Here is a 27,707-nt window from a genome sequence, read left to right on the forward strand (position 1 = left end):
AATGTCACTATTCAAAGGGCTTATTTATTTGCCATTTAGAGATGCCTCAGTGGTAATGTGAGCCATTTTGGTTTCTCAATTCCCTGAACATTATTTTAAGGGGAAAAAAAAAACCAACAACCCAGGATAAAAAAAGAAGGCTAAGAAATGAAAGAAGATGAGGGAGGAGGTTGGAATAAAAATCTCAGTGGGACTGGAATATTTAAACCAGCATATGGGGGAGGAAAGAATAGTGAGTACAAATAGCAAGATTGCAAAAACAGAAAGAAGATGAAAATTACAGTGAAAGAAAATTAGAAGAAAAAAAGAGAGGGGCTAGACAGAAGTCCTTTATGGAGGCTGGGAAGCCAGAGTCTGCTGAAAGGGAATAGGCATGGTAAAAGATACCTTTTTCTAGAATTCAGACAACCTATGCACAAAATTATCTCAAAGGCGTTCATTCTGAAAAACTCAGTAGTTCCTATATATGACAGATACTGTTTCCACTTGTTTTCTGTATTAATCTTTTTATAAAAGGCAAAGATTTTACATACTTTAGACAAAGTATGTCTTTGTTTTAGCTTTGTTTTGTTCAAAACAGTTCTATGGAGAAATCTTTTTTTAATGAAACATAAATGTTTTAATTTTTCTTACTTCAGGCACTTTTATGTTTGGGGTTTTTTTAAACTAAAGGGAAGAGAAGAATGTAATACTACTGAGCTCTTAAGCCAACATCAACTTCATGTAGTAATACTTGGAAAATCTTTAGCCTTAAAACATTACAGTGCGTAATACATGCGATATTTGTGAGGCAGAAGGAATGGAAGCAGGTGAAGTCAGTTGTTTGAGACTATGAAGTGGCACAGTCAGGTGTGGTTATGTCTCCACTTAGCAATCACTGCAATGTTAAAGCAGTTCTGTTGCAGGTAAATGCTTTAGGGTACAGCGGCCTTGCCATCATCTAAACGGAGACTGTTTTTTGACAACACAGCAGATCTTTTGAAGTCCTGGTAAAGGGACATATGAGAAATACTAAAGAGGGCTTGTTTCAGCTTTTGTGTTGCTTTGCCTTTGGCTGCAATGGAGGACCAAGAAGCAATGCATTGTAATTGTGGTGGTTTGCTTTGGTGTAGCAATTTGAAACCTCCCCAAGCTGAATGTTGCTCAAGTCAATAAGTATTTGACATGGGGGGTGGGGGTGGGTGGGTTAGATTAAGGTACACGCATGAGCTTCAGTTCAGAAGGTATTCGGCATGTGCTTAACTTTAACCATGTAACTAATCAGAAGTGTCTGTCATTGAAACTATTCCTGAACTTAATTCAAATTACATGCCTTAATGGTTGGCTGAGTATAAAGCAGAAAGGGCATCAGGCACAACAAAGAAATTCGTCATAGTTTTTGGTAGAAGTCAAGCAGCTCTTTCATTCCACTGTGGTGTGTGCAAACTCTTTAAACCCTTTCTGTGCCCTATGGCTAGCAGACAGCCCTTCCATGTGAAGACACATGCACATGGTGTGGTACATTGACTGCAAAAATCTTTTGTTTGTTTGTTTGTTTAAAAGACTACAGTTTTCTAAATCTTAAGTAGTTTATACATAGTAAGAAGACCGTATATCAAATCTCCGCTCACGTTTGTGGCTGCAGTTGATGACATTAAAAGGAACTGAGTCTGGATCAATACCTGGATTGGTATGCTGTTAGACTGCTCCAAAAGAAACAAAACACGTACTGTGAGTAACTATATTAGATTAAAAAAAGAAAATCAAAACAGAAGTCATGTTCTCAGGGATAAAAGCAGTCTACTGAGATGCACTACAAATACATGGCATGTGCAAATAATATGGACACAGGCTTCTGCCTTCTTGATTTGCCTGTGTTATTTCCAGTTATTTTGGGGAAACTTCCCTCAACTTTGTATGAAATTTCCATGTGATACAGATCTCATCTTCCACTGCCAACAGGCAAGTTCTGTAGGTAAACAGAAATGAGGGAGTAGAATTTAGTTGACTTAATATTTGCTTCAGTCTTGATGGTCAGGGTGCTGTCCTTGCATGTGTGGAGGAGGAGGCAAGGGAGAAGTCCTTATGGAGAATGCTAAAATGGATGTTCTTAAATAAAAGTTCGTTAGTCAAAGAAAATATTCTGTGAATGCTGCAGGGGGCAAAAGCTGTAGCCCTCCTGAAGAGTTCCAGTAGTAAATTCCTATGCAGAAACTGTGTGACGTGAAAACCGTACTTTATTGCAGCCTTCAATGGTAAGTGAAGTATTAAATTTGCAAACATTTTTTTTCTTTATATTGGCTAAACCGACCTGAATGCCATCCTGTCTGATCATTGCTAATGGATAATGGTACAGTATGTGCTCGTGTTTTCGTACATACTCTTCAGAATTCTAGTAAGCTTTTGCCATACCAGAGAGGTTAGTGTATTCCAAACCATTTAACAGATTTTTTGAATAAATAATATGTGGCAGTTTTCTGGTAATACTTTATATCCCATGTTTTCGCCTGCATGCCATTTACACTAATGAAGCATCAGTACTTCATTGCAGAGGGTGCTGGACATACAAATGAAAAAATATGTTCTTTCCCTCCAAAGACCCTACAGTCATAATGTAAGATAAAAAAATGTATTTTAACAAAAACAAAGAGCAAAAAATATTGTGTAAAGCAATGATGATATAAATCCTTGTAATGGCAGCAGGCAATTCTGTGGAGGGTAAAATACTGATGAGGCTGCATGGTTGGCTACAGTTGGAACAGTGTCATTTGCAAAGATCTTGACATTTCATTCTGATGCTTTGTACAATGATGAGGTGGTAGGGGGTCAAATGTACGTTTTCATTCTCAATATATAATTCTTTATATTTCTGTTCATAAATTCTGTAGAAAACTAGGTGTGACATACATATTTATTTGCATTTGTGTGTATGTGTATAAAAGTTAGTACATGTGTATTTATTACAAATGAAGGGGAGATCCTGTTTGCCTGTGCTGTGTTTGGCCACGGTTGTTGGTTTTGCTGGCTCCTGACATAGGTTTGTAAGTGCTGCCTTTTATCTCAGGACTTCTTAAACTCTTTGCAAGAGAAAATGCGTGCAAACATTCTCCTTCTGCATTATTTTCCATTTAGTAACTAGGAGTATGTTATGTTTAAGAAAGCTAGGTAATTAGGTTGAGTATTTAATCTTTTAATTTGAAAGCCTTTTTTTTGTTGTTGGTATTTTAAGTATTTCCTGTAACTAAACAAGACACACAAAGCTATTATGTGTAACTGTAATAGGGAAGGACAACCTTTTTAAAATACTCTCCTTGGTGTGACTTACAGTAGGTGATCATAGCAGAGAAGGTGAATCTGCTGTTTCTGCTGGTGCAGTGGACAAATGTGTAGGTATTTCAAGCCTGGTATATGGTTAACTCTCTCATTTCCTTCAATGAATAAAATGGATTGGTCGATAGCAGTGAATGGGCTGCTATCAGGAGTGTTCTCATGAATTGTTAAAAGGTGGAGCGAGATGTGATACGGTGGAAGCTGCAGTCTTTGTATCAGGAGTGCTACTTTTAGAAAGGCTGAGTCAACAAACTCATAATTCGCAAGCGATCAAAGGACACACGTTTTTAACCTTGGTATGTTTTTTTTTTTTCTCTTTCACCCTTTCACAGCTGTCCTCCAGACTGTAATGTCATGTTTTACAGGCTATGTTTAGTTTCTTTATTAAAACTCAAACGTGAACTACGTGGTTCAAGGTAGTCAGGCCAAATGAGTGGCTATTAGGGTCCACAGATACATCAGGTTTGTCTGAAAATCCCCTCAGTTCTTTAGTCACGCTTGTAGTTTGCAGTTTGTCCAGAGCTCTAGTTCCTTTTGCATTAAGAGTAGCAGATATTCCAATTTTAGTATGAGATCGAGACTCACAGTGTCCACAAATCCCTAAAAGCAGTGTTTCCATTTGGTTATGGGGTAGTCAGGCTGCTAGGCAGATGGTCTCAGCAAAAATGATATCTTTGCAATGAAGAAAAGGCTGTCTTGGATAGATTGATAGATTGATTGATTTATTTATAGAGCTTTGTGGTTTGGCTCACAGCCAAGGATGTTTCCTGTTTCTAGTTTTGACTTACACCCGGTTACTTTTCAGGCTGCATTCTCTGTTGCACTGTAACTAGAGTGTGCCAGGCAACATCAAGAGCATTATTGATGCTTTCTGGTTGGTGGCCCTCTAGAGGCTTAGCTTCAGATATCTTTCAACTCTTGATCTGATTCTATATTAAAAAAAAATAAATAAATTGTGAATATTGAATAAGGGTGTTCTGTGGTTTGTAGTGGAATTCAAGCCTCAAAATCCAAAGCCTCAGAAAATCTGCATCCTGTGCAATCTCAGAGAAGCTAGTGCCCAGCAAATCATATTTTACAGCATATAGATGCTGAAGCGCAAAAGTCAGGATAAGTACTTCGTGGCAGGCTCGCCTGTATTGGAGTGGACACGATGGTAACCTTGGGGAGGTAAGTTACTTAAGGATTATAATTAAGTTGTTGATAATTTTTATTGAAGATTTTGTAAACCTTTTTCAGAAATATTTAATATGATTTTTAGAAATAATCAACTTTATCACATTTTGTACACTGAACACAGATTCTGTTTAGATGTCACAAATTTCTAGTGCATGCATTTTATATTTGTTGACTAAAACCACAAATGAAACGGGTTGATCTAACATTGTCCATAGCAAAGTAAAATGCAAAAAAGTAAGAAACCACAGTAACAAAAGATCATTTTTTAAAGATTTTGGTACACTAGAAATTTTATAAAATTGTTAGAATTGGTGCAGAAATTAGTTTTGAAATAAAACGTCTGTTCTGGCTCTCCAGAAGTTAATCTTTTGTAATTTCTATTATGATGAAACTTTTAATAGCTCCAGTTAGCTCCTGCAATCCCTTCAAGTAGGACTAAAATAAAAAATCTAGAACTGTTTGTCTTATGGAATGTGTGTTTTACTGTTAAAAAATGGATTACAGTTAGTGTAGAATTAGTGCCTAGTGGTTATGATTAGTGGCTGAGCTACTGCAATGTATTTTAAGATGCTTATTTTCACCTTGCACTTCTCGAAATGCTTATATCTACAGTAAAGTTATAACTTGGCATAAAAACATTCTTGCTTTATGTTTGCAGAAAATGGCAAAAAGAATGGCACAACCACTGTCTTCATTATCTTAAGAGGAAAAAATAATATCTTAGAAAGTCTATTGGGGTAAGAGCACACTGTGAACCACTAAGACAGCTGGCCTCTTCTTTTGAGTGGTTTTGTCTCTAATATAAATACATGTTTTTTGGTTTTTTTGGTTTTTGTGCAGGTTGCTGGATCTAACCTGAGTTGGGTTTGCGTTACATTGAAGAAAAGCTAAGTTGAGAAAAGACCATGGTGATGATAAGTTTCTCTTGCACTATCCCATTAGCAACTAATTTATAAAAAATTCTTTGAAAGCATATATTATAGCTAATTATCGTGGAAATGCAAAGAGTACCATAGCCATAAAATGTGTAAGGGCAGAGTAGTATTATGTGGCCTAGGTGGGTGGTGTTTTATATTGTTCAATAAACATTAGCTGAGGTGCCTGTGTGTGGTTTTTTTTATTTACCAACTGCAAATCAAGTATGTATTGAAGGGAAATTACCCAAATAAAAACTTGTACTGATGTTCTTCTTGTCTTGAAAAATAACTGTCCTCCAAAAAATATGATTGTAGTCATGGTGGCTATAACACTAGCTGAATTTCAAAGAATTTGGAATGACCTTGCAGGTTGTAGCATCCTTTGCATTAGACAGCGACTTCTGGTACTGATTCTTGTTCATGTATTCAAAGGAAATCGATGCATGTTCTGTGTGGTAGGTGTTATGAGGGTGAATGGGGGTTTTGTCTTGCAACAAAATCATGGCACAGCTTTAAGCTGTTAATTATTTTTTATAGGTTTATCCTCATTAGCTCTATCACTAAGCCTCCAGTTTTTTCTCCCCTCTTTTTCATCCCACTATGTCCTTGCTGTTTGCCTCCCACTGATTTTTAGAGGAAATTTTAATTACCCCAGTGATACAAAGCAGACAGAGATGACCTGATGTCTGGGTCTTTTCCTAAAGTGATTCCTGGCAAACATACTGAAATTCATTAATTAGTTCTGCTTGAGACCAGAAAGAACAGATCAGTATTCTCTTGTAGCAGCAGAATCTAATCTACATTTCCATGTACAACTATACATCTAGTCATAAACTCATGTAATAGGCCAAGTTAAATCCTCCCAGCCATGGGTTTTTGGAATTTCTGAAATTGGCTCTAGTAAGAGCTCAGGATCTAGAGTCCAACACTGTTGTTGCAGATTAAGGGGAATCTGGCAAAATTCCTTGGGCTGCTTCCATGTGGATCTGCTGGTAGAATACAGTATGATAATATGTTGAATTTGGCTCATTACTCTCAAGAAATGCTTCCATAGACTTTGTGGGACACAGATTTAGGAATTGGAATGGTTGTATGTAGGGATGGTCTTGGGCTCACTGCTCTAGACAGAGCTGTTATTAGCAGTGTATATCCAGGATGGTTTGTGGTTTGTTTAGCCTTGTAAAGTATCCATTTTGTACTATTGCATAGAGAGAAATAGGTCAAACATACCAGCGTTTTAAATTGCTTGACAAGAGTCTAATCTTTATTGTTGTAACTTTTACACTGCAGGCTTGAAGACTGATCCACCACTTAAGTCAGTGTGCACTTCCAAATTCGGCTTTCATGTTACATCAGACCTAAACAACCCTTTAAAATACTGGACTAACTGGGATAGCACTGATAACAGTTTGATTTGTTACTTGATAATATCAATTTGAGTGCTACATGTGTTAATATTCCCCATATGTAAATTGTTTCACTTAGCCTCTGTTTGCCCCCAAGTAGGTCAATAGCAGGATGCCAGTGCTTTTGAGAACTAAATTGTAGAAAACTGGTATTCTATAAAACTAAGGCAGTTTGGCCACAGTCTCAGTTGTGTGACACTGGATGTGACTGTGAAGTCCTTAAACTTTGAGGTTGGTTTAGTACATTTTATTGCTTCTTGAATGAGGTAATTCAATGAGCAGATTTCATTCTTGTCTTTATTCAGGCATTAGTCTAAGCTGTGGTAACTTCTGTGATCCAGATGAGTGATGGTGGTAAAGCTTTTACTTGAAGGGAGGCTTTTTTTGGAGTAGCAAAGAGATCTTCTGTTAAATAGCGTGCTTAATCTTATTCTTCCATGGGAGGGTTTCCATTCAATTGGATATGTGTGGTTCCCTTGCTATGCACGTGATGACAACAGTTCACAGTGCAAGAAGATACTCTGACACTTAGGTGTGGTCTGGTGCTGTTGTGCAAGTCAGTCAAAACACAATAGTACCATTTCAGGTGCTCACATTGTGTGCGTATGATTTTGAATTCTGTCTTCGGTGCGTATGCAGTGTGCTTCTGACAACAGGTCACTCACAGCAGACATCTTTTATTAGCTGTGAAACATTTATAGTTCAATGGTATTTAAATAATTGATAAGGCTAGAAGCAAATTTGAATAAAACTAAAACCAGTCCTGGTTTCAGCTGGGATAGAATTAATTTTATTCCCAGTAGCTGGTATAGTGCTGTGTTTTGAGTTAGGTATGAGAAGAATGTTGATAACACTGATGCTTTCAGTTGTTGCTAAGTAATGTTTAGTCTAAAGTCAAGGATTTTTCAGCTTCTCGTGCCCAGCCAGCAAGAAGGCTGGAGGGGCACAAGAAGCTGGGAGGGGACACAGCCAGGGCAGCTGACCCAAACTGGCCAACGGGGTATTCCACACCATGGGATGTCACATCTAATATAGAAACTGGGGGGAGTGGGGGTGGGGGTATCGCCGCTCAGGAACTAACTGGGCGTCGATTCGTGGGGTGGTGAGCAATTGCATTCTGCATCACTTGTATATTCCAATCCTTTTATTATTACTGTTGCCATTTTATTAGTGTTATCATTATCAGTTTCTTCTTTTCTGTTCTATAAAACTGTTCTTATCTCAACCCACGAGTTTTACTTTTCTTTGCCGATTCTCTCCCCCATCCCACTGAGGGGAGGGGAAGTCAGTGAGCAGCTGTGTGGTACTTAGTTGCTGGCTGGGGTTAAACCACGACAAAACCAAAAAACTTTTCTCCCCACAACTGAAATAAAGCATGCCTCCATCCCCCCATTCTCAGGCAGACGTTACAATGCTTCTGACAGCGCAGCAGACAAATATCCATTAAGGCATGATGAAAAGTACTTGTCTATTTAAGTGGAAATAAAGCAAGAAAGAGAAGCTGAATGCTGTATGTGCACTTCTTAGGGCAGAGGTTGACCTGTTTGCTTTTCAGATGCTCACCTTTGCAAAACTGTGGTATGAGCTGTAGCTTTGGCCGGCAACAGAAAGAGATTTCTGCTGCTGAAAAAGCAGGTCTAGTTATGGATGGGCTGTACTGGATTTTATTTTCCTAATGAAAAGACAAAAAGAAAATACCAAAATAGGGATGAAGACAAATATGAGCTGCTTGAAAGAACAAAAATGACCCCAAATATACTTTTTCACGCAACACATGAGGGCAAGATGTTTCCCGTTTCTTTTATATAAAAAAAAAAAAAAATCCTGGTGCTCTTTCTAGTGGTGGTTGTGTGTGTGGTTTTCTGGGGTTGGTTTTTTTTGTTTGTTTGTTTGCTTTTGTGTGTGTCAGAATCCTGCAGGGCAACTCGTGATACTTGATGATTTCATTGCTGAATATGACCAGTAGTCTCAATTTGCTCTGCCTGGGTAAATTTGCTCTGCAGATAGTCAAGAGGTTGTATTTTGTCTAGTTCATATCTAAATACTTTCAGGAATCCCTTTCTTCTCTGTGGAGACAGATACTGAATGTGAGCACAGGTTAAAAAGTGCTACAGCTTGTACATTGCATCAGAGGAACGTAGGAGTGAGAGGATGGAGTTTGTGTGGACCCTTGCCCTGGTCCCAGTGAGTGTGGAGAACAGATGGCCTCGTGCTACCCAGGAGCTCTCTTCTCCCTAGAATGCAATATAATACTGCTTGCTGACCTTATCCCAGAAATGCAGCTTCCCTACCAATCTGTTGTAACAAGAGGTCGAGAGCAGAATGAGGTAAAATAGGGGATGGGCCTGATGCCTGCCTGAGTGTCTTGTCTGCAGAAGGAAACTTAAACTTGACTGCCTGCCATCAGCCCAGTGCTGTGACTGGGTAGCACTGGGTTGCACTGAGCAGCGCTGTTGGGAAACGTTCGTGCACAGCTCTGCCACTAAAAAAATTAAAAGTAGAGGTGATATGCTTATCCTGACAGTGAAAGAGAGGACTCAGTACCCCTAACTTTTGTTTTATTAGAGGAGAGAACGATTCTGGGTAGCTCGTGACTACCTGCCACCAGTATTGCTATGAAGTTAGGTAGCGTGTGCTGGGCTGCCGCTCTTTGAAGTGTGACTTCGCTGCTTTCTTATTTCTCGTGTTTATGGTAAAGGGGGTTTTCCCCAAAAACAGAGCAAACCACCAACCTTTTTTTCACATCACATAGCTACTTGCAATTAGAAATCTACTTGGATTCATACCTGTCTCCGGTTCATTATCCTGTTGCCTGTCTGGCACTGAGTACCATTGAGTAAAGATCGCTTTTATGGCTTTCGTGATGTGTTTTGCTTTTGTGACTCTCTTAGTTTCTCATGCTAATACTTTTAGAAGAGTATATTGAAGTATTTGTGAGAGATGAGGAAAAAACACCTAAGAGCTTTACTGCAACCTGTGCAAGTCACCTAAATGCATACAAGAAAGCTCATCTCTCATGAAGTACTCCTGGGGAATACTTCTTCTCGTCATCATTAATTTCAGCGGAGATGCGTGGATAAGGCTGTACAAATAAACACAGCTGCGGAATGTGACATAGTAAACAACATGCTGAAACCTCTTGGCAGAGAGTTATTTATCAGAGAGCCCAAATGTACCACTTAGTCCACGGAAAAGATGGCATTTAAAGTTTTGGTACTTTTGAATTTTTCAGAAGCAAATATTTATCTCTAAAACTGCTCAATCTAGCCTTGTATTTACACATAAGGGGGCAGTGTGGTACTGTTAGCCAAGTGCCATGTAGGTGGTGCACATTAGATTTCATTATTATATGTTGCATCATGTTTTAAGAGTTGGCTTTAGCACTCTGAGCACAATTAGAGCTTTGTCACTGTCTGAGAGTGCTGCTGTGTCTGTACTGGGGAGAACCAGGTTGGACTGTTTCCTTTCTTCTTTATAAACATTTTGTTTTTAGAGAGTTCCTTGCACTATTTTGGCACGCTCTCGTAATCCCTTGTTCATAGGCATGTGAAGGAGTGGGAACCAGTTTTCTTAAGACTGGTATGGGGAAGTTCAAATTGCATCATTTTACCTCCCCCACAGTAACATTCACTTATTGGGAATAAACTCCAGGGGAGCTTTCCTTTGCACACTATATATAGGCTTCTGGCCCACTGCTGCCCAGTTTTGGCAATATGATCATTCTTCCACAGTTTTCATGGAAAATGGTGTTTCTGATTATTTTGTACCAGCTGAGTCTTCTACCTGCCAGTACGAGAGTGATGATTAAGTGGCTGTAAGCCAATATATATGTGGGTTCTTGGGTCATCTTATTTCTGCACATGTTAATATTCAGGGTTAACAGGCCAGGATGTGATGGCACGTAGCATTTCTTATACTTTTAACATGACGTCTTGAGTGCTGTACCACAGGACGCTTACGGTATTTTTCTCACCTGTAGAGTAGCCTGGCTGGCTTTTAGCTTCATGCTGCACCTGACATGGACTGTAATAATGCAAAAATGTGTTATCTGTGGTGTCTCTTTATACTTTCTGCATGAATTTCTGCTTCATAAAATGCTTCTCTTTGAAGATTCATGTCCGTCTTCTCTTTATAATATTTCCTATACAGATAATGGCAATGTAAAGTTGCAGAGTAAAAGAACACCATATACTGTTTCATTATATCTTGTTATATTACCATGTTGCATTGCTGTAAGGTGCTGTACAGACACAGGGCTTTTCTTGTACAGCTGCTATTTGTGTTTTTCTTTATCTGCTGGTTTGTCTTTGATGAAATACATAGTAAACTAATTTGTTCATGTGAATCTGCCATGATCACTTGTAAAAGGCTGCTGTTAAATTGTACATCAGCATACTGATAATTTTCTAGAAGTAAATCAGCATCATTAGACTGCACCCTCTATGTGACAGTTAAAGTAGAAATGCTGTGAGGTTGAGCAAATCTGCGTTGCTGGTTAATCCAGAGAGAAATGACATGGTATTTTGTATGAAGTGACAATATGCTAATGGTCATGACTCAAAAGATAAAATGATGACAAGAAATGCAATCCTTTTTATATGCGTCTTTGTGAATATCATAATTTAATATAAATGTGACTCCATATGTAATAGTTAACTGAAAAAATTCTCTGGTATGTTACTATGGTATTTTTCACTAAAAATCCCTCCCCTCAAAATTTTCCCCTTGCTCTCTTCAAAAGTATGTTTGTTTTTTAAAAATGTCTGATTTAAAATGGTGTTCTGGCAAAATTATAGGTCCTAGCTAAAGCTATAAAGCTTTTTGGTTACTGGTTCATAAAGTTAGTTTCCCCCTTTTTCCCCTTCTCCTCCATCCTAGCTGGCAAGCGTGGCTGCAAATATTTTGTCTTTGGATTAACTGATTTGCAGCTCGGTTAATGTGTAGACAGTGCTCCTGCTTATTTTCATATTATATTATATTTATTTATTTATTTATTTTAAAAGCACTCATTAAAAACCCACGGCATACTCCCAAACTTGAAGGAATGGATTTTTGGCTCCTGCCTGCTTTGAATGAAATCCAAAACAAATGTTGTTTGATAATGGTTTACAGTTGCATTACACAGGTTGCTCTTCATGATAAATAATTAACACCCTTTGTGTTCTTGATTGCAGATTTTCAAAACCCTGCCTGATGCCACTTTCCCTGAGCCAATCTCAATGTCAGTATCTCCTCCAAATGCCCCACCAAGGCAGTCAAGAAGACAAGGACAACGTATTAAGAGGCCTCTGGCTGTTTACAATCTTTGTCTTGAGCTGGATGATGGTAAGACGTTAGTAGTAATTTCAGTCTTTGCAGCAGATGGGCTGTGTATCCTATCTTCAGTAGGTGTTTTCATGTCATGTTTCATTTGTATATGTGTGTGCATGCACATGCATGCTTGTTTAATTGTTTTGGAACATGTAAAGAAGCAAGGAGAGCTACAGCGAAAGGAGAGCATAGAGAGCACTGTCCTGTGACATATGTTTAAAAGTATGATGAAGTGTCTTAAATATGCTTTTTCCCCTCTAAAAAAGAAGCAGCTCCTGTTTCTTTGGGGAAATCTCTTTGACCTCTACTGAAGATTACACAGCCATAAGATAAATGGAGAGAGAACTAAAATTAAAGCAAATCTTTTATGAGAAGAGCTAATGCACTCTACAGTTAAATTCATCTGGATTAAAGGCTCAGGTCAGCACTGCACTAGAGAATACTACTACTTCACTTGAATCTTTAATACCTTCATGTAACTAGCAGTAAATACTTCTAAACTTGCCTTACTGTTGAGAAGCAAAGAAAAATTATAATCTTGCTTTTGCATGGAGTCTGCCGTAGCAACATACAGTGAGGGAAAGGGTGTATAGCATCTTATATATTCTGACTGTTGGCCAGAAACATAATCATTTTCCTGAAATTTCATTGCTTGGAGGTACGTACAGTACTGAGAAGGCAAGTCAGGGCTCATTTTGTGTTACAGATTTTCTCCACCCTACTCCCTTTTTCCCTCCTAATGTTGTTAGTCAATTGTCTTTTCACATGAAGAATCATGGGATCAGGGCACAAAGTCCAGTTATCAGCAAGTGAAAATAAACAGGAAGATTTTGAACTCATGAAGTAGTATGAGATTCACCGATGAACTGTCATTAAATCAGTGGTGAACAGTGGTTGATTTCTTAAGGAAAAAGCACAAATACCTACAACAGCTGTTAACTGCAGGTTTTAGAAATAAACTCAGGGCTGTTTATTGTCTCAAAGCCTGTTTTACGAAGAGTCTGCAAGAAATTCAGCATGCCTGCTATCAGATTTAATTCACCAGAGAGATGTATAATCTTTTCGCCTTTCCTTTCTTGCATCAAATATGAAACTAAATGACTCGACTAGAAGGTGTTTAAGGTGCATCTATTTAAAAAGCTTAAGCTGTGTTAATTTGAATAATATGCTACCAAAAGCTAAGAAAGCTGTTGAGCTATATCTGCAATAATAAATGATCCTCATCTGAAAAATAAAACAAAATTGAAGCCACTCATAGAGTTGTGAAGCCACTCACAGAGTTGTTTACATCTAATCTTGAGTGTGGATCCCAGCAGGTCACAAGAAGTACCACAACTTCTCCAATTCCAAGCTGAAAGGTGTGCACTGAGGACCTGACCTTGACCCTAACACAGTAAACAAAGTATTTAGTGGATTATTTTTATTGTAAGATCCAAAAATACAGTGGTACTGTTGTAAACTTATAAACATTTAATTTCTCCTAAATACAGTCCGTATTGTTGTCTAATTAGGGCATCTCGACAAAGAGAAAAACTGGGATTGTTAGAGGCTGTAATTGATATATATCATACAGAAATTTGGTACTTGTCTGGGAGTTCTAGTGTGGTGAGTTGTAGAATAACCTAATATGTCATTGTTGTGGTTTAACCCCAGCCAGCAGCTAAGCACCACGCAGCCGCTCTGTCACTCCCCCTCCCTCAAATGGACAGGGGAGAGAAAACATAATAAAAGGCTCGTGGGTTGAGGTAAGGACAGGGAGAGGTCGCTCAACCACTGTCACAGGCAAAACAGGCTCTACTTGGGGAAAATTAATTTAAATTATTACCAATCAAACCAGAGTAGGGCAATGAGAAACACAACTAAATCTTAAAACACCTTCCCCCCACCCCTCCCTTATTCCTGGGCTCAACTTCATTCCTGAATTCTCTACCTCCTCCCCGCCAGTGGCGCAGGGGGATGGGGAATGGGAGTTGCAGCCAGTTCATCGCACGTTGTCTCTGCTGCTCCTTCCTTCTCAGGGAGAGGACTCCTCACTCTTCTCCTGCTCCAGCATGGGGTCCCTCCCACAGGAGACAGTCCTTCACGAACTTCTCCAACACGGGTCCTTCCCATGGGCTGCAGTTCTTCACGAACTGCTCCAGCGTGGGTCCCTTCCATGGGCTGCAGTCCTTCAGGAGCACACTGCTCCAGCGTGGGTCCCCCGTGGGGTCACAAGTCCTGCCAGAAAACCTGCTCCAGTGTGGGTTCTTCTTTCCACAGTTCCCCAGGTCCTGCCAGGAGCCTGCTCCAGCGTGGGCTTCCCACGCGGTCACAGCCTCCTTTGGGCATCCACCTGCTCTGGCATGGGGTCCTCCACAGGCTGCAGGTGGAGATCTGCTCCACCGTGGACCTCCCTGGGCTGCAGGGGGACAGCCTGCCTCACCATGGACTTCCCCACGGGCTGCAGGGGAATCTCTGCTCCATCGCCTGGAGCATCTCCTCCCCCTCCTTCTTCACTGACCTGTGGGTCTGCAGGGCTGTTTCTCTCACATGTTCTCACTCCTCTCTCCGGCTGCAGTTTCTGTCTGTCCCAGCAACTTTTTTTTCCTTCCTAAATCTGTTATCCCAGAGACACTACCACCGTTGCTGATGAGCTCAGTCTTGGCCAGCAGCAGGTCCGTCTTGGAGCCAGCTGGCCTTGGCTCCATGGGACATAGGGGAAGCTTCTAGCAGCTTCTCACAGAAGCCACCCTTGTAGCCCCCCAGCTACCAAAACCTTGCCACACAAACCCAATACGGTCATTACGCCTGGTAGAACTGTGATGAAGGTTGAATTGCTGCAGGTGAAGTCACAGTTCCAGGATGGATGTCACTGACTTTCAGTGCAATCTAAAAATAATATTTCCCCTTGTTACTTCTAAAAAATATCTTCTGCAGTGTCTCCAGCTAGCGGTATTCTCAATCTGTTGTTGCTAGAAACTGGCTGTTGGTAGGTCCCGACTGCATGCTAATGCTTAATTTATTTGTGTTTAGCCAGATAGTTGTGTCAGTAAGGTAGTCAGTAGTTGGTACAGTGGTTGGTTGGCATATGTGCAGTATACATGGCAATACAGTACCTTGAGCTCAACTGTGCCATTGCATTATGTGAGGAACTACCCCAATGGATACAGGGTGCGTAAATCAGCCAGGCTGGTTAATTATCTAGTTGCTGACTAGAACTCAGTGCCTCCAAATATGCGCTGTGGCATCCAGTTACTTTGTTCTTTGGGGGTGGGGGGGAGGAATAAAAGTGAGCCTGGGCTTCGTTCCATATTTACCTAGTTTCTTGGCTAACAAATGCATGTTTTATAACTGCTCTTTGGAAGATTTTATCCTGTGTGTGTTTTTAACAGGAAATTAAACATTAAACCCCTTCCCTCCCCCCTCTTTATTCACAATGGCATGAGTTAAGCACCAGGCATAAGCCAGTGTTTTGTATTTCCTGGATATGGCAAAATTATCATAATCTTGTTTTAAACCACATAGCTGATACATATTTATATGTAAATATATTTGTAGACAAATATATCTCTAAAGTTGTTGTAATTATATATAAATATTTCCTATGCCTTGAAACTAGAAGTGTGTTGGAGACAAAAACTCTCTGTGCTGGAAAACTTCTTGAGTGTGTTTCTTTTCGGATTGTTATGCAAACCAGGAAATTGTTAGAAAAGCGGAAACAAGTCTTTAACTATCAGCTGCTCCAGGGAGTTAACAGGCTTCTGAATCCACTGCTTGAATTGGAAATGCAGGGTTTGGGCCAGATTTTCTTTTTAAAAACACGTTTGCAGTTGGGAAGCTTCTTGACTGCGCACAGTATGTATTCAGCAACCACCCAGAAAGGGCTGTAAGTGACATAAATATTGATAGATATAATAGCTGAAGAACACACACTATGTTTGATAAATATCTTTATTTTGCCTTCTAGTGATTAGCTGTACTGAGTTCTGATAGCGCATAGATTTTCCTTGTACGTGGCAATTGGATGATTAAACCTATTTGCAAACAATTCAAGTATTATATTTACTACTGTAAGGATCTTCATTTCCTGAAAGACAAACTTAAGTCACAGATGATACTGTCTGTTTTTTTCTTTCAACTTCTTTCCTCTGTGGCAAGCCAGTTTCTATATTTTCACTCTGAAGTTGTTTGACATCTCAGTGTCTCAAGTAGAGCTAGACTTAATGGGGAACTCTGAGCTACTTTCATACGTGGCCTAAACCCGAAGTTCTCATTTCAGCAAAATGCAGATTTGTCTGAGATTTACATTAGGATCATTTCCAGAGTTTTCTTGCCTTCTAAAATGAAGACATGGGGTTTGGTGGTTTTTTTTTTCTTTTTTTTCTTTTTCTGGAAATAGCTTTTCTCCCCCCCTGCTTCCTCCCCCGCACCCTCCATCTGAATGAATTTGAGAGTGAATTAAGTAGCAATGCAGAAACTGCAGTGGCTTACGGTCTCAGCTATGTACAAACGACTTTGCATTCTCTCTCTGTCTCTCTATGCAGAGAGAGAAAGACTGTTAGCTAGAACAGGGAGTTGTTTATCCTGTTCTTCTAAATATATCATTGGGTCTTAATTTTCCATTTAGATAGTCAGTATATATCAATATATCTGTTTATATTTCGTCTAGAGGGCAATGCGGAGTTCGAGTTTTGTTCCCTCCCAATTTTATTTTAATTTTATATACTTTCTTGTCTTGTAGCAAATTAAACATTTTTTTGTTTTGTTTAATCTTTTTCTGTGCCAGAGACTTAGAGATTATTAGAACATTTTGCAGGGCTACTAGAGCAACATAGTAAGAAAAGTCCTGTATAAGGTAGGCAGTATAATGCAGTCCATCCAAAATGAACAGAGAGTCAGCATGAGTTGCATAAATCACACCTGGAGTCGAGAAATGTGTCTTGCGTGGCAATTTGTCGAACTACAGAACAACTTGTTTCCTAAACAAACCAAAATACACTACTTAAGCCACAGTGCTTGCTGATGCCTTATTCTATTTGATACCCCCTAGGTGTCAAAATTTCTCATTGTCACATACATGGACATAGCACACTAGCATCATATGGGGGGCTTCTATTTTTTGTTTTTAAGGTGTTTGTCTCCTATGCCCCCACTCTGGAAGTCAGGAGGCATATAGGATGTTTGCAACAGCTTTCTGATACTCCTGTAAACTCAATATTATGTTTTTAGAATTCTAAGAGAAATAAAAATTAGAACTGCTACTTAACCCTTTAAAACTTCGTGCTAACTTGTATTACCCTCTGAAGTATTTAGAGAAGCCAAAGTATGAATGGTATGTTAGTGTTGAATAGGAGTAGCTCTTTTTTTTTTTTTTTTTTTTTTTTTTTTGTGGGAATCAGAGTGAGACAGTGTCTTAAACTGGATGATAAATTCATTTGCATCAACTACTCTGGCATTCAATTAAGTTACTTTATCAAAGTAAAATGTGATACATGTAATGGTTACATAGCTTCCATGCAGTATTCCCTCTCCCTCCTCCTCCCATCCCTTCCTGCCCCAAACAAATAAGTAAAAAACCGATAAACTTCATTTGGAATTACTGAACATAAAACCTGGATGTTAGAGGAAGCCTTGGATTTATAATAAGGAGACTGGTCTTCAGGGTTAGAACAGCCCAGAGCTGCAAGGTTGCAGGTGTGAAACCTGGCCTTGAACTTTTTCTATTTCTGAATCTGCTGCTTGGAAGTGTTTCTGTAACCTGGCACATAGTAGGGGAAATGGAAAGAAAAGCAGCTACATAGGCATATCAAAAAGCCATAAGGGCTTGCAACATTTGCTTACAAAGCTATTGTTAACAGCTGAGCAGAACACACAGCTATGCTGTTACAAAATAGGTGTACCAAGATTAGTTGTGAGGGGAAGATTAGGATGATTGCTGTTTGCTATGTAGAATTTAAGATAGTTTGTATTTCACCTTGCTGCAAGAATAGTTCCTGCAATTCTGTGCAATCTATCACAGCTTTTTCCACCTGATGGGTGTGAGCAAGATGAGTGCTATACAAAGTAAAAGTCTTTTTGAGCTACTGCCAGTAAAGGTGAAGCTTTTTCTTAGGTAATAGTGCATATGTATAGGGTCCCAGTTTCTAACAGATAATCAACTTCTGCTTGGGTCCATAGAAGGTACTTACTTTCTTAGAGGTATGGAATAATTTTGGTCCATGTTTTGTGTACACAATATACATTGTCTGGCCATTGTTATACCTGTGAGTAATCTATTTGCTACAGCCTACCTGCTGCACAGTTACCTGAAATAAAATTTAACTGTCATAATGTAGTAAACATCTCCAAACTTTTACCTCCCTTCAAATGATGTGTGTCAAATCTCCATGGTTGGTGTGAGAATTGCCTTTGTATCATCACCAGTGCTTGTCTGCTTTCAGTATATGAAATCTAGAGGCTGTAGAAATGTTCAAAGTAAACACATCCACATGCGCACACACACGCATGCAACAGGAGTCAGGTGTAGGGAAAGGGAATTTGAATTGACTTAAAACTAAAATCTGGATTTAAAGGAGGAATGGGGAGTTCAGGAGAAAGGGTCAGTCTTTCCTTGAGGCCAGGCTTTATTAAAAATCTCTGATCTCCTGTAATAATCCTTCATCTCTTTAATTCTCTACCTTCTGCACACAGACATGCAAGGGCACATAATACTGTAAGAAGGCCAATTTGGCATGCTAAAAGCCATTAATCCCAGGCATGGAAGTCACTGACGTATCTTTGCTACATGCCAGCTGTGCCCTGGCCAACTTCTGTTGGTTGAAAGTAAATGCTCTCACCCAGCACACAAGAGTGTAAGTAGAAAGAAGACTTGAAGGTGTTCAGCTCTTCAGTCAGTTTTGTATGGATGAGAGTGTCCATTTCACTGAACAAGATGCTTCCTCACATGGAGTATTTTCCTTCACTGGTGACAAGGATAGGAGAGGTGGTCTTGGAAGGGGGAGGTGGTGAACTTTCTGAAAGGCTTATATGTAAGTTAGAAAATATGATTCTTTCTGTTTTGCTCCCAATCTTGTCAGTGTTCTTCATTCGGTCAGAAGAAAAATGTATTCTTGTTCTTCCATTAGCTTCTGGAAGTCTTTTTCCTATTTGCTCTTCTTTTGCCCTTTTATTTTCTGTTTTCTTCTTTTGAAAGTTGCACTTAGTGCAAGGTGAATTACATTACTATCGCTTCCTTCCTTCCCAGCTGTACTTGCAACTTGCTGAACCAACAGGGAGATTGGAGGAGTACTTAGGATATATCATGGAGAAATAATGGTGGGACTAGCTTGGCTAGGATTGCAGTCTCATCTAAGACTACTTGACAGGGGCTGAGGGAATTAGTCTCAGAGACCATATTAGTGGGAATCTGCAAGCAAGAAGATGCATGATGCCTGGCGAGTTTGGTTATCCCACTGAACAAGTGGCTTTCTGTCATTCTGTAACAGGTGCAAATTCACTGATAATGAGCGTGTTCACTTCTGTCTCCCTGGCCTTTAACACTGCTTGGTGCTGCCTGTGTGCTGCACAGCCACCTTGATCCATCTCCACAGCCTCCCTTCCACAGTGCAGCTGAGTCCAACCCTGAGCCCTTGCCAGATGTGGTTTTTTTTTTTGGTTTTTTTTTTGTTTTTTTTTTAAAAAAAAATAAATGCACTTGCAGACATCTAACCCCAGAATGTCAGCAGTATGGATAGTGGTAGAAGAATCCAGGCATAGAAGAAAATGTTAACCTAACTATATTGAGGTAGCAAAATCTGTCTTCCTAATTGCTGCCTTTTAAATTGTTAGCTGGGAGACTAGGAGGTTCCTCCACAAATGTGTCACCTGGATGTTCAGTTAAAACAGCTGATAAAAATTTCTTAAGGGCTGCTCAGCTAGTTTTCAGTAGGCTTTTTAATAAGCCATTGGCATGCTGCTTCATCCATCCCTCTGTTGAGGTCACTGTTAGGGCAGAAGGAGAGAGGTGAACAAAATGAGGAAGGAGGCACAGCCAAGTGTCAGCAGAATATTGAAAATGTTTCAGAGTGGCTTTCTTATGACAGACCCATCACATACGCAATGTGAGAGCAGTTAGTCTTTGTCATTATCCAAGTACCACCATGGGTTGTGGAATTATGGGTTAAGAAACTTTTCCTTTTAATAAGTTACGGGAAGTAATTGGAAGTGAAGTAAGCTAAACAGCCAGAGAACAGGAGACAACAGCATAGTATTATCTCTGTTTGACAGCTCAGGAAAAGAGTTGTTATCCACCTTACCTTTTGGGGGATGAAAGGACCCTTACAGAGACATTTTCCAGCTGATCAGTGGCTGAATTGCCAACACAGCAGAGAAGAAAACCTGGAAGAATATTTTCATGGACTTTGGAGTTTTTTATGCAATTTAAGAAGTGCTGCTGAATTAGGGAACTTTAAGCCCTGATTATAGCATTGTACCCCTTTTTGATCTGCATTGGTTTTTCATGGTTATCATTCTCCCTGATTAGGCTAGAGCTGTTCTGTTGGTAGGTTTCACTACAGGCCTGGACCATAGGCAAATGTTGCCTAGATTTATGGAAACCCCAAACTCTCAGTGTTACCAAAAACCTATGAAAGCTGTGGGACAATCAGTTTATCTTGCTATTTGTCAGAGTTTTCACGAAGTAGCTTCAGTTCATCGCTGCATTTTTCAGCCATGAAATTAATGTGTGGCGTCTGGCCAGCCTGGTAAGGCTGGAGGTTGTGTGTGGTTTCCTGCCAAGCAAGCTCTGGTGAAAAATGAGTAATCTTTGAGTTTAGATACTGCTCTTGTTATCATAGTATACACAAATGAAAAGAGGAACCCCTCTGCATGCTTGTATCTGATTTCTGTTGTGTTTCAAAATTTAATTATGTGATATAAATTAACTCCCCAACCTTGTATCCATGACTCTGTCTTGAACTGTTTTTTCCACAGCTTGAGGAATAAATTGTAATTCTTTACCCACTTTAGTTTTAGCTTGCTCACTGAAAGGCTTACCTATAATTCTGTGTGTGTCTGAGATTTTATTGACATAAAGAAGTAATCCAAGAAATATTTCTCTTGAATTTTGAGAGAGGACCTGCAATGAGAGAGATATTTATTCAAATAATTGCTTTCTATTCCAGGTTAAGTGTATGTCTAGAAAGATGGTTGTTAAAAATTGAACTTTGCATTTTAGAAATAAAGTACCAAAAAGGAGGAGGGCAGGGCCATGGTCCCAAAACTCCACTTGCCCCTAAGTGACTTGCAGATGAGCACATTTCTTTCCCTTTCCTAGCCCCAACTCAGACAATCACCTTTCTGGCTTCAGATCTTGAGTTGCATCAGCCAGTCTTGAGGCAAAATCTGTCTAGTGCAACTTCCTCCTTTTTCTGACATATCTGAATCATTATGGAGTTGGGAAAAACAATCTTTCTACAGGAGAGCTACTTTGTGCCTACGATAAACACGCTTGTACATGCACACATTTGAAAAATATATCAGTTGGTCTTTATCTAGGAAACAACTGTAGTCAACTCTAATAGTTGTGTTAATTATTTTGTCTGAGAGAAAAAAATAGCTGGCATAGAGATCTAATTCTTACTGCGTATGTTTTGAAAGATAGCATGAAACTGATGGATGTGTGGGCTGTCTGCTGTCCATTTGCTCCATGAAAGCTCTTGGTTTTAGGGTGTATGAGTCTATGATGTCTAGATTTATGTAAGAACTAACTGCATACTAAGGCAGTACTGCAGTGTGTAGGATTTGCTACACAATGAGGATAATGGATACTTTTTTGATAATGAAATGCGGTAATACAAAGCTATTTTTCTGAGTGTTTAAATGAATCTGACCTCCAAAGTACCCATTATTTGGGAACAGTGAAATAACTCTCTTGTTTAGTTTTAGCGTTCTCTATGATTATTTTTAACCAAATAATAGATCATTATTAGCTTGCTTTTATGTGATTTCACCTTAGTTTAGAAACCTAAGTGTTTAAATAGTACTATTTCTGTAGTCTGGAGGCGAGTAATAATTTTGTTGATCAGTTTCAGTGGTGTGATGAACAAAGTACACAGTTTCTTAATTTACTCAAAAACAGATGACTTGACTCTTCACAGTAATCCTCCTCATCACCCCTTGTCTATGACTAGACCTGTGTGACTGTCAGAGTGGAATAAGACATGCCTTTTATCCTCTTATTTTGCCACTATTTGTGTATCTGATGACCATTTAAAACATAGATGACAGTTCTGTTCTGCCCATTCTGTGTATCTCAATGGAAGCCATCATATAGTCCTGATTTACTCCAGAAACATTCACTTCCATGAACTGTTTTCATCCTCTGGCTACCCTTGAACTATAGACATTGGTTGTAATGTTGATGTTAAAGATTAGTCTTTCTTTTAATAGTAAAGTATGTAACTCTTTTAGTTTACTTAAGCTGAAGTTGGAAGAAAACTCTGTTACTCAAGCAAGTAACTGATAGTGTTAGCTCTTTGGTTTTAGTAGGTTTTATTACAAATGTTTTTTTCTTATTTAGAATTCTTGGACTAAAGTAAAGATCTGATTATTGACACTGCCAAACTATTTAAATTTTTTTTCAACTTTGGATGCCAACAAAAAATATTCTTAGACTAGCCAGATGGAAAAAGGAGGAAAAAAAGGCAACTGGGAGGCATGTCATGTTCAGTTAGGTAGAAGCTGAGTTCAGATTTCTGGTATGGAGGGCCTGAGAGCCTTTACTATCTGAGGCTCATCCAGACGAGAGGGAAAAGGAATTGCTAGATGAGTTAAGTCTTAGTCTATATAGGTACTTTCTTACCTTGTGGGGAATTTTTGTTGTGGGAAGGGGTGACATGAGGAAGGGAGAGGGGGAATGAGGAAGGATATTTGGGTTAGAAACTGAATGGTAAGTAGTACCAGCTAGGCACAACCAGTAAATGGTTAGGATCAACCTAAGCTATCTTATTTTCTAGATAGGGCTGGTCTGAAACATGAACAGCCATAAAGGCAAAGCATGGGTATCTTTTGCAGAGGCACAGTGAAAGCTCTAAGGTTTGGATGAGTGTTGTGATTAGAACAGTGAAACAAGAAGATAATTTAGATGACAGTTTAAAAGGATCTGAGCAGTCAAAAAATTTAAATAGTATGCAAAAGTTGGTGAGAATGTGAAACCAGTTTTAACTCTGTTGAGAGTAAAATTGGATCTTATGCCTATTTGTGTAGGATGAGGAGATGAATCGTAGAAGCAGGTTGGTGGCACCTCTAGAGAGATGGCCAAGCTGAAGGCCGAAGGCACTCGCAGGCTTCCCACAAATATAACAAAGAAAAGGTGAAGAGTTGATGCCTGGAATGTTGACAAAAATTTATAGATGTCATACAGACTTACTTACTGCTTTTGTACTGAGAACCCTCATGTCCTTCATCTGTTCTGGCACTCTTTGGCACCCAAGGATAAGAGTATAATGGGAGAGAAAAGGGAGGGAGATTGACATTTTTAGGGAGATAAAATGAAGGCACCAAGAACACTGAACTGTATGCTCAAAGAATGATATAAATGAGTTTTAAAAGAAATCACACCTTCCCTATTTTATAGTGTAAGACCTCATTAGAATTCAAGTGGTAGAAAAGAAGAATAGGAAGTTTCTGGAGCAACTCTTCGAAAGCACCTGTCAGTCCAATGTGGCAGTCAGCCTTTTCGTAGAACTGGGAAACCTGACAATGCTGCTTGCTGGAGAACAATGTTGGAGGTAAAGGAGAGTGAAAGGAGGGAAACAGTAAAAATATTAGGCTACCAATATTAGGGAGCCCCTGAATTCTGAGGTAAAAGGAAAGCCATAAAGCTGATTCAATTCCAGCAATGTCCTTAACACACGCTTCAACAAACAAACCATGTCAAAATTTTAAAGGCTTTTTAATCTCCAGCAGCTTAGGATCTTTACTGGCTCCACAAAGCAAAATACAGGAAAAGGGCAGTGGGGGAAAAAAAGAGGAAATAGCTAGCAGTCAATATATGTTACAAGTTTTGAAGAATTGTTAAAAAGAACTTAGCTATGAAAATCGATGTGGGATTGATAATCAGCAGGATCAAGGAGAAAACTCCAACGGTAGGCCTGTTGTAAGGTGAATATTCTGAGTAATATGAAACCATCTAACTTGTCCTGAAAAAGTTCTCTGGTCATGGGGTTGTATGGCTTGGCAATGTTAATTTTTAAAACATTTTGTAGCATGCTGAAGATGTTTGAAGAAACTGGAGGAATGCTAATGTAGAACAGTATTTATAAAGGTAAATACAAATCCTTGATGATATATTTATACATGGAACAAAGTTTGGAGGAATTGCAAATAATGAAAATGGTAGTTAGATAGGAGTTGTGGTTCTGTGCTAAGCTGCACCCATTCAAAGAAAATAAGCTTTGCTGTATTGAGAAAAAAATTTACAGATTTTAGAGGAAAAATGTAGCCTTTAGCTACAGAATGGAGGACTGCATCCTTGAAAACAGTGACTCTGCTAAGTTTGTTAGTCACAGTGGACAATCAGCTCATTGTAAACTATTAATTCAAAGCCATGGCAAAAAAGTGCCAGCCTTGGATGTATGAACAGGGGATTGATGAGTAAGAGTAAGGAGTGGAATTAATGCTCAGTGTGGCACTTGTGGGACCACAACAAAAAATCATGAATTCAGATCTGATGTATACTCTTCAGAAGGAGCTCTGGGAAATTCTAACAGGTTTATAAAATAGGTACATGATTCCAAAACTGCAAAATCCTTTACAGTAAGAGATTTAGTGTTCTCCTTCTAAAGGACATCATTTAAATATCTTCACATGGCACAAAAAATGGATATGAGAGATACTATGATTATTAGCAAGGCATATTACATGGGTCATGCCTGAAAATAAAGCCTAACAAAGTGAAGGTACATGCGTTAATCCTTTATCATCTGCTGATGTCTTCAGACAAAGACTCTTTGGAAGATACAGTTTGGTCCAGCATGAGATGGGCATTAATCAAAAGCAGATTGTCAAGCTTAATAGAGAGATAACTAGATACAATTCAATGGCCTCTGCCATGTACAAGAATTGCTATAATTTCTGAAGTTAGCAGAAGTTTTTGTCACCAACATACAGGCTGAAATCTTTGTACTGTTGAAATTAGAGCAATGACGCTGTATTTCAAAGAATTGGGTTTTGAGCATGTATTGTTTTTAATCATGAAAATCTGCTAGATGATCATTAGTCATCTGTTTTTGCAGTTATACAGAATTGCCTTTTCCTGAATAAAGGTATTATTTTACTCCACAAAAACAGATAATAGAAAACATCAGAAATGTAAAGTATCTTTGAACGTGTTTTTAGAGGGTGTTCACTTAATCCCATAGAATTTAGCAGGCATTTTCCTGTTTAAATACCTGATTTGTTTTTAGTGTTCAAAACCTGATCTTATTCTTGAGAGTGCAATGCAGTATTGACCATGAGAAAATACTGGCTCAGGAAGGAAGGGAAGGAAGAAGTAAAATTTGAGGAGAGATTTAACACACAGTTTCATTTATGGTAACGTCAAATGCAATTGCCTATATACTGCAGTCTCCAGTGTAGACTCTACTGTCCGTGACCGAAGTGTTTAGTATTTCTTACTTTCTCTTATGTGCTCTGAGAAACGATTCAACAGAAAAATGTCTGCTTTCTGTAGGGAGGTGCAGTGAGTTGGCCATATTCGTGATATTTAAGAACAGATTAATATTCCTTTCTATTGCTGTTTTAGTAATGTTAAGTGAATGCTTGAGGTAAACGTGGCCTTCTAATACAGTGTACGCAGTTTGATAATCTGGGTTGCATTAATACTACTATTTTGAAAAGAAGCTGTGATGAATTAAAAGGACTTAAGTCTATTTAGTTTTAAGGAATTCTGTTTCTTTATAAAGTAAAACTACTGTCTAATCTCTCAGATCTTTATCATTGTGACACATACATCTGCAAATGAGGTGTAGTTAATTAGTTTTTACCTGACACTCCTACAGTTCTCATGCCATGTTATGTAAACGTGAGCGGCAGCATCGTGGCCTGGGTGCAGCGAGGAGGTGCGAGGTGAGCAAGATTGGGCTGGAGCGTGGGTGACTCACTTTCCCAGGTTAACGTTCTCCTCCTCAGAGCTTACCATACTTTGATACTATGGGCTAATTTAGATCCTTAAATTAGCAGCTGCTTTAGGGAGAAATTTCCGATGATCACTTTTATTATTTCGGTGTTTTTAGTTGTATGTCATTTTACTCTCCAGGGAAGTTGTTCTCTGAGTTGCTGGGGGGGGTGAGGACGAGATGGCTGGGGAAGCGGGCGAGTGCTTTTGTTAGCTTTCTGCTTTTGAAGCAGGAGGAATTGAACTGGTTGAGGCAGTAATAAAGTTATGAGAAGGATTTTATCCAGTGAAGATGGCTTTTCATTTTCCACATTTCATTGTTGTTGCATTTTTAATTAATTAAGAAAAAATAATAAAGACATTATTGCAACAGTACTGCTTAGCTTGATGGAGTAGAATTAAGCTCGGTTGTTTGCTGTGCCGATGCCAATTCACTTAGAAGTAGAAAGTAATATTGTACAGGACTTTGTCTTCTATAGCACTGTATATAGGAGATACAGCTTGTCAAGCAAGCATGATATTTTAACAGCTTTTGGTCATATTATTGTGAAGCTGTGTTAGGACTTGGTGGTTCATTTTTTTCCACAAAGCTTTTGCTCCTGAAGGAGCAGAACTGTTTTACCAAGACTGTGGGGTCAGCGGCATCTAATCCGTTCTAGAGGGACTTTTGCGATGTTATTTAGCAGAGCTGTGGGCTATGTTTACCAGTACTAGTGGGAATAGGATGGACAGAGGAGGAAAGGAAAGGATGCAGGGAGCCTTGTAAAGGGTGGCTGGAAATGACCCTTGTTACTGTTAAATGCTAATATTCTGAAAACAGCCACAGGCCCCATTCGAGACTGCAGGCTTATCTGTGCTGGACACTTTAATGTTTGCAATGTTCCTCATTTCATACACCTCCTTTAAAACTTATATACAGCTGGTGTTTAAATAAAAATTTAAAAGGGAAAAGCTATGTGAGTGAAGGTTAGCTTTTCAGTGAAGAACGTGCTGTTTGGCTAGATGTGTCAGCATGGTTTGCAGTGAGTGCTGTGACACATTGGTAATTTCTTACCGTCCATGGGATAGGAATGATGTTCCTTTAATGTTTTCTTGAGCAATCATATCTGAAGGTGTTGCCTCCTGAGTGATTTTCCAAGAGTAGCTTATGAAAACAAATAGTAGACCAGAATAAAATGAGTTCTCTTAAAAGTAACACCGTTAAAAAGGAGTAATAAAAATAACGTTATTGGGTATTGTGTGTTTGTTAGAAATCTCTTGCCTATTCTGACCTTTTTAAATTTCATTGTTTCATGTTTGATAGGATTGTGCTTATGGTACTTGAGAGCAATCATTTCCTCAAATGTGTATTAATTGTTTTTAGAGACTGTGTTTTTAGAGAGACACACAAATGTGTATGGCCTAAACTGTTTTGTTATCTCAAGTGATGCGTTTGTCTAAAAATAACACCCC

At 39.0% G+C, this 27,707-nt stretch overlaps 1 protein-coding gene and 1 long non-coding RNA gene across 2 annotated transcripts in view; both read left to right on the plus strand.

The window, feature by feature from the left end:
• Positions 1 to 27,707, plus strand: part of ARHGAP10 (Rho GTPase activating protein 10) — a 153,970-nt gene that overhangs the window by 100,468 nt on the left and 25,795 nt on the right. The window contains exon 19 of the mRNA XM_049815051.1: positions 11,986 to 12,136. Within this exon, the coding sequence (XP_049671008.1) occupies positions 11,986 to 12,136 (151 nt within the window). The remainder of the gene's footprint in view (positions 1 to 11,985; positions 12,137 to 27,707) is intronic.
• LOC126044835 (uncharacterized) lies at positions 1,207 to 5,585 on the plus strand. Its single transcript, XR_007507791.1, has 3 exons — positions 1,207 to 4,479; positions 5,147 to 5,225; positions 5,329 to 5,585. It is a non-coding gene; the product is annotated as an uncharacterized LOC126044835 (long non-coding RNA).

This window comes from Accipiter gentilis, chromosome 12 (assembly GCF_929443795.1).
Source record: "Accipiter gentilis chromosome 12, bAccGen1.1, whole genome shotgun sequence".
Lineage (NCBI taxonomy): Eukaryota > Metazoa > Chordata > Aves > Accipitriformes > Accipitridae > Astur > Astur gentilis.